This window comes from Oratosquilla oratoria, chromosome 3 (genome assembly GCF_046742065.1).
Source record: "Oratosquilla oratoria isolate Oo_2021 chromosome 3, ASM4674206v1, whole genome shotgun sequence".
Classification (NCBI taxonomy): domain Eukaryota; kingdom Metazoa; phylum Arthropoda; class Malacostraca; order Stomatopoda; family Squillidae; genus Oratosquilla; species Oratosquilla oratoria.
The window spans coordinates 21014418-21022056 of record NC_134779.1 but is presented as its reverse complement, the minus strand read 5'-3'; the positions used below and the strand labels follow the sequence as shown (position 1 = coordinate 21022056).

The following is a 7639-nucleotide window of genomic DNA, read 5'->3' as shown; positions in this document are numbered from 1 at the left end:
AAGTCGATAATAGGAACAAATTATAACTACTTATTGAGAGTGTGAAATATGTTTAGTTGTTTTGCTATACAACGAAATATTTATATAGAAGAATTTCTTCTGATTTTCGTGAGTTTGGTCGATTATTCTAGTTGTCGCCAAGTGATTTCATTCAGCTGAGGGAAACCCCCAAAGGGTTGATATTTGAAGTTAAATCTTTTATAATCAAGGCGTAAAAGCCTTTTTAAGTTTAGATGTGTGGACATCGTTATATGAAATATTTTCTCACCATTTTCTATTAATTTTTTTCCTGTTTTCAGTTATATTTTACTTGATTTCACTTTAATCACCTTTATTATAATCCAATTAATTTAATCTAACTCGATATAATCCAATCGAGTTTCAGTTTATTTAATTTTTGATTCTAGTTTTGATAAAATAGTTTTACTCGACCGGTGACGGGTTTTGGACAGGGATCGGTTCTAGTCGATCTTATGTGGTCCAATCTTGATAAAGTTGCTTTTCATAGAAAATTCAAATTCCATTATTTGAATGCATATACAGCTTTTATACGTCCAAGCTTATAAAAGTTATTTTTTGTATCAATTCCAATTGTCCAGAGTAAACAAAGTTGCGTATGAACGATGATGTCAGTAAAGGTGTTGAATCATCACGCAATTCAAAGTAATCCAAAGATGATTTTCATAACGATTTTGATTGCCAAGAAACTCAAATTTTGAGTGAAGAAAGTTGTTCAGTGACGATGTCCAAGAGGATGTTGAATCGAACATCTCGAAGTTTTTGGACAAGATCCTCAACTGAAATTCGATCTTCTGGATTGTAAGTCATTGCCCTTTTGATAAGAAGAGAAATATCTTCATTTCGATCTTCTTGGGCGACAAGAGAGGCCAACAGATATCCGATCGAATAAACATCACTTCCTGAAGAAGTTCCTCGTCCCTTGAAAAGCTCGGGAGCAATGTGAGGAAAGGTGATGTGACCGGTTCTGTTTTTGCTGTACACGGCCTTGCCGATTCGAACGGCGCTTCCAAAGTCAATGAGAGTTGGATTCCAAAGGTCGTGGTTCCTCTCGACGACGATATTATCTAGTTTAATATCGTTATGGGTCCAGCCACGTTGATGGATAAGGCGGACGCTCTCTGCGACTTGAAAAACGATTTCGACAGCCTGATATTTCGAGAGCTGTCGTCGTTGAATCATTTTGTAGAGAGAGCGTCCGCCGAAGCTGGTAATAAGAGTGATGGGGTTTCTGCCAACGCCGAAGATGGTTGGGACACGAGGAACTCCTGACAATGCTGCCAGAGCCTCGGCTTCTTTAACCATGGCGGGCAGAAACCTTTTCTTCTTGAAAATCTTCGCCACCACTCTTGTGTCCCCTACTGGAACAAGGTAGACCTTGGCAAAGGTCCCTTCGCCGTGACGGCGGCCGTTCTTCAGGTTTCTCTGGATGACCTCGGTCTCGATCCAGGTGAGCTCAGGTGTTTCCTTCATCGTTGTGCTCAAGAAAAAGAATTCCCAATTCTTAATCAAGCTTCGGTCCAGGTCCATCTTTGTCATGACTCGTTAGCTCGAGCTTAGATTAGGTCCCAAATGCGAGCACGAATATTAAGCGAGTTCGTGTATACAATACACGAAACGACATTAAAGACGATCATGTAATGCAAATATTCCTTTATCACACACACACACACACACACACACACACACACACACACACACACACACACACACACACACACACACACACACACACACACACACACACAGACATAAGCGAGTTCGTGTATACAATACACGAAACGACATTAAAGACGATCATGTAATGCAAATATTATTCATTTATCACACACACACGCACACACACACGCACACACACACACACACACACGCACACACACACGCACGAACACACGAACACGAACACACGCACAGACATAAGCGAGTTCGTGTATACAATACACGATACGACATTGAAGACGATCATGTAATGCAAATATTATTCATTTTTCACACATACACACACACATACTCGTACACACGCACACACACATACTCGTACACACGCACACACACACGCACACACACACACACACACACACACACACACACACACACACACACACACACACACACACACACACACACACAACTCGTGGCGCAGTTGGTAGAGTCCCCGACTGTCACCACGGTGGTCCGGGATCGAATCCTGCCTAGGGCTGAATTAATTTCAGAATCACTGCGCTTCGAGTCGTTACTCCAACTCTCGTGGGCGGGGAGTTAGGGGTGTGTGTGCGTGTAAGGTCACGGCATTACCAATAGATCGGTCATACGAGCTCTGAGCTCTCTTCCGGGAGGGAAATAGCTGTCGATCACGAGTCCATCACGTGATTAAATGACCATGGTGAATACACACACACTGCCTCCTTTATGTGTATTTGTATAAAATCATGCAAGAGGTCGAGTGCATGTTTGTGAAGAGGGAAATATTTATTCATGAGTTTAGTTTTGTGACTGATAGACATATGATAACTTGTGTAGAAGTGTGTGTGCATGCTTGCATGAAACATGTGTGATTCACTATAGTCTTTGGACCACATGTTGGACTGGTGATCGACAGCTATTTCTCTCCCGGAAGAGAGCTCAGAGCTCATATATGACCGATCTATGGGTAATGCTGTGACCTTTCACGAATACACACACCCAACTCCCCGCCCACGAGAATTGGAATAACAACCCGCAGCGCAGCGATACTGAAATTATTTCAGCCCTGGGCGGGATTGGAACCCGGACCGCCATAGTGGCAGCCGGGAACTCGTGTCGTGTCGTGTTTGAGTGTGTGTGTGCGTGTGTGTGCGTGTGTGTGTGTGTGTGTTTGTGAGCTTGTGCATGTGCATAACTAACGGCCATCCCTTAGTCATAGAGCTGCATTTATCCTGACGTCTGGCATACACGGGGAAAGGCCCCGAAGAAGTTCCAGGGTCGAGTCAGTTTCCCGTAAAACTGGGCAGTCCAGCACTCAAGTGCCTCGGATGAGTGGGTCGTCCTCGAACTTATCATGACAACAGATCATTGGGAAACGGCGCACTCAGGCACTCTCCTGCACCTCACCACCCAAACTACCCCTAATACGCACACACACGCACACACACACACACACACACACACACACACACACACACACACACACACACACACACACACACACACACACACACACACACACACACACACACACAGACACACACAGACACACACAGACACACACACACACACACACACACACACACACACACACACACACACACACACACACACACACACACACACACACACACACACACACACACACACACACACACACAAAAAAAAAAGAGGGCGCTTGCTTACAGATGGACACGCACTTCTCCTTTCCCAATTCTTTGATCCATTGGTGCTAATGACCTGTTCTCTCCTATTCTGTCCCATACCAAAAGGTCTCCTGTCAATTCTATCTTCTCCTTTTGATAGTCTGAGCAATACTCTCAAATCACCTCTTTCTCTTCTTTCTTCCTTTGATGATAGGTGCAGTGCTTTCAGTCTCCTTTAATCGATTAAGTCGATAATAGGAACAAATTAAAACTACTTATTGAGAATGTGAAATATGTTTAAGTTGTTTTGCTATATAACGAAATATTTATATAGAAGAATTTCTTGTGATTTTCGTGAGTTTGGTCGATTATTCTAGTTGTCGCCAGGTGATTTCATTCAGCTGAGGGAAACCCCCAAAGGGTTGATATTTGAAGTTAAATCTTTTATAATCAAGGCGTAAAAGCCTTTTTAAGTTTAGATGTGTGGACATCGTTATATGAAATATTTTCTCACCATTTTCTTTATTAATTTTTTTCACTTGAATCACCTTTATCATAATCCAATCTAGTTTAATCTAACTTGATATAATCCAATCGAATTTAAGTTTATTTCATTTTTAATTCTATTTTTGATAAAATAGTTTTACTCGACCGGTGACGGGTTTTGGACAGGGATCGGTTCTAGTCGATCTTATGTGGTCCAATCTTGATAAAGTTGCTTTTCATAGAAAATTCAAATTCCATTATTTGAATGCATATACAGCTTTTATACGTCCAAGCTTATAAAAGTTATTTTTTGTATCAATTCCAATTGTCCAGAGTAAACAAAGTTGCGTATGAACGATGATGTCAGTAAAGGTGTTGAATCATCACGCAATTCAAAGTAATCCAAAGATGATTTTCATAACGATTTTGATTGCCAAGAAACTCAAATTTTGAGTGAAGAAAGTTGTTCAGTGACGATGTCCAAGAGGATGTTGAATCGAACATCTCGAAGTTTTTGGACAAGATCCTCAACTGAAATTCGATCTTCTGGATTGTAAGTCATTGCCCTTTTGATAAGAAGAGAAATATCTTCATTTCGATCTTCTTGGGCGACAAGAGAGGCCAACAGATATCCGATCGAATAAACATCACTTCCTGAAGAAGTTCCTCGTCCCTTGAAAAGCTCGGGAGCAATGTGAGGAAAGGTGATGTGACCGGTTCTGTTTTTGCTGTACACGGCCTTGCCGATTCGAACGGCGCTTCCAAAGTCAATGAGAGTTGGATTCCAAAGGTCGTGGTTCCTCTCGACGACGATATTATCTAGTTTAATATCGTTATGGGTCCAGCCACGTTGATGGATAAGGCGGACGCTCTCTGCGACTTGAAAAACGATTTCGACAGCCTGATATTTCGAGAGCTGTCGTCGTTGAATCATTTTGTAGAGAGAGCGTCCGCCGAAGCTGGTAATGAGAGTGATGGGGTTTCTGCCAACGCCGAAGATGGTTGGGACACGAGGAACTCCTGACAACGTTGCCAGAGCCTCGGCCTCTTTAACCATGGCGGGCAGAAACCTTTTCTTCTTGAAAATCTTCGCCACCACTCTCGTGTCCCCTACTGGAACAAGGTAGACCTTGGCAAAGGTCCCTTCGCCGTGACGTCTGGCGTTCCTGAGGTGCCTCTGGATGACCTCGGTCTCGATCCAGGTGAGCTCAGGTGTGTCCTTCATCGTTGTGCTCAAGAAAAAGAATTCCCAATTCTTAATCAAGTTACGGTCCAGGTCCATCTTTGTCATGACTCGTTAGCTCGAGCTTAGATTAGGTCCCAAATGCGAGCACGAATATTAAGCGAGTTCGTGTATACAATACACGAAACGACATTAAAGACGATCATGTAATGCAAATATTATTCATTTATCGCACACACACACACACACACACACACACACACACACACACACACACACACACACACACACACACACACACACACACACACACACACACAAGAACATACGCACAGACATAAGCGAGTTCGTGTATACAATACACGAAAGGATATTAAAGACGATCATGTAATGCAAATATTATTCATTTATCACACACACACACACACACACACACACACACACACACACACACACACACACACACACACACATGCACAAACATACACGTACACACGCACACACACGCGCACACACACACACACACACACGACTCGGTGGCGCGGTTGGTAGAGCCCCCGACTGTCACTACGGCGGTCCGGGTTCGAATCCTGCCTAGGGCTAAAATACTTTCAGTATCACTGCACTTTGAGTCGTTACTCCAACTCTCGTGGGCTGTGAGTTGTGTGTGTGTGTGTGCATGTAAGTGTAACCCTTTTAAAGTTGGGGGTTACGTAGGGAGGACTTAGTGCGGGCTAGATAAACTTCCAAAACGTCACTTTTCTTCTTTTTATTACAAAATTGGAGTTTATCAAGTTCAATACACTATTATGACACAGTCTTATTCAAAAAAGAAAAGATCACTAACACACGTTGCACAGCTTTCTTTCACAATTGTTTTCTATACAGATTTGAGCACTCGGGCACCTCACTCATTAACTTCTATTCCTTAGAGCACATCTCACACCAACCTGCTCCTGGTGGTGTGCACTGGGGTTTTCTTCCGGGAAATGCTGAGTGTGGTGAATTTTGAGGTGCTTTCAGTCACTTTGTTAACGTTTTTATTGGGGTTGTTTCGCCCTACAATTTGTTCTAGGTTCATAATTGTACTAACATGATATGTTGTATACATAATATATATCCAGGGGGAAAGGGTTGAACAGTATTGTGTTCCCGTGTGTTAATCCGGGTTGGTGATTGATGGTATCTATTGTGTGTTCGTGTGTGTGTTTGCTTCCGGGCGCCCGGCAAAAGCTGCTGATTCAATTGGCGTCAGTTTGACGATCAGAACGGATGTCAATGTGCCGTGATGTCTGGGTGCATGGGAATGGTGATGGTGTATGTGGTGTATACATATCGCCCTCCCCCTGGGGTTAGGTGGCACCCGGCACCTAATGGTATATGGTTAACAAATATAACATTGATATATATATATATATATATATATATATATAGTTATATAGTCAGAGACACAAAATCTTTGGGTGGTTATAGGTGGAGAAGGGTGTGTGTGATGTTGAATTGATTATGAGGGTCCCAAGAGGACATGTTGAACAAGAAATAATGGGTATGTGATGTTGTGTCTCTGAATGGGGAATAAGGTTCTGTTTCACCAGTATTTATATATATTTTCAACTTTTATCTATGAGTTTGTATAACACTTATATATTATTTCCGAGAAACTCTTATCTGTGAGTTTGTATGTCACTATAGTATGTTTTCTGAGAAACTCTTATCTGTGAGTTTGTATGTCACTATAGTATGTTTTCTGAGAAACTCTTATCTGTGAGTTTGTATGGCACTATCTGTGGTAAGATATTGGTGAGACACAAGATAAAACTTATCCTAGGTTTACAACAATTTGGGAAAACATTTTTTAAGCATTTATTTCATGCAAAAGTACTTTGTTAGTATTATTATTATAAAAATGATGATTAAGGTTGAGAGGGCAGTGGAGGCATAGGGTAAGATTTTATAGTGTAGATCTAAAGAGTCTATATCAAGGGTAGTTGATTTGTTTAGGAGACGTACCATGTCTATCTCACTTGGGAGGATGGTATCGGGGATCTTAGGGAGGGGTGGGAGTGTTAGTTGGGTTATGGGACCTAGATTGTGGGTGGTGTTTAGAGTGCCTTGGTAGTGGAGTTGGTTAGGTAGGAGTATTGAGTCCATCAGTTGATTTTAGGATGGTGGAGGTTGGCAGGTTGAGGGTCATGGTGCGGTTTTCGGTAAGGGTAGGGAAAGGGGTAAATTTCCCAAAGGGAGAATCTCTTGATCGGGTCCATAGGTATGTGGATAAGGATAGATTCTTGAAAGATAGTTGATGCTAGGATGGGGTAGTAGTGTTGGTTGTATCCTGTGGATGGAGTTTTTGTTTTAGTGATTAAGGATATGTATATCTGACTCTCGCTAAGGTTATAGTGGTTGGAAGGAAGTAGAGAAGGTTTGATAGATATGCGGAAAGAAGTTTATTGTAATGTTGGCCATTTTAACCTCCACTGAGAAATGCATGACGTCCTGCATCTTCAGGGGCGAGAGCTAGAGTGTATGTTTTAGTTGCGTCGACGGAGTGTCATGTGATGGGAATTGCGCTTGGTTGGGTTATTTGTTAGTCTGGAGGGTGGGTTCTGGTTGGGAGGTGGGG

General features: G+C 42.3%; 2 protein-coding genes across 2 annotated transcripts; both read right to left on the bottom strand.

Moving 5' to 3' along the window:
• Positions 1-708: 708 nt before the first annotated feature.
• Positions 709-1548, bottom strand: LOC143041744 (uncharacterized). Its single transcript, XM_076213765.1, has one exon. It carries the CDS (start codon positions 1546-1548, stop codon positions 709-711), a length of 840 nt encoding a protein of 279 aa, XP_076069880.1.
• Positions 1549-4275: 2727 nt separating this feature from the next.
• On the bottom strand, positions 4276-5115 carry LOC143041737 (uncharacterized). The gene has a single exon (XM_076213751.1). The coding sequence runs from the start codon at positions 5113-5115 to the stop codon at positions 4276-4278; it is 840 nt and encodes a 279-aa protein (XP_076069866.1).
• Positions 5116-7639: the final 2524 nt, after the last annotated feature.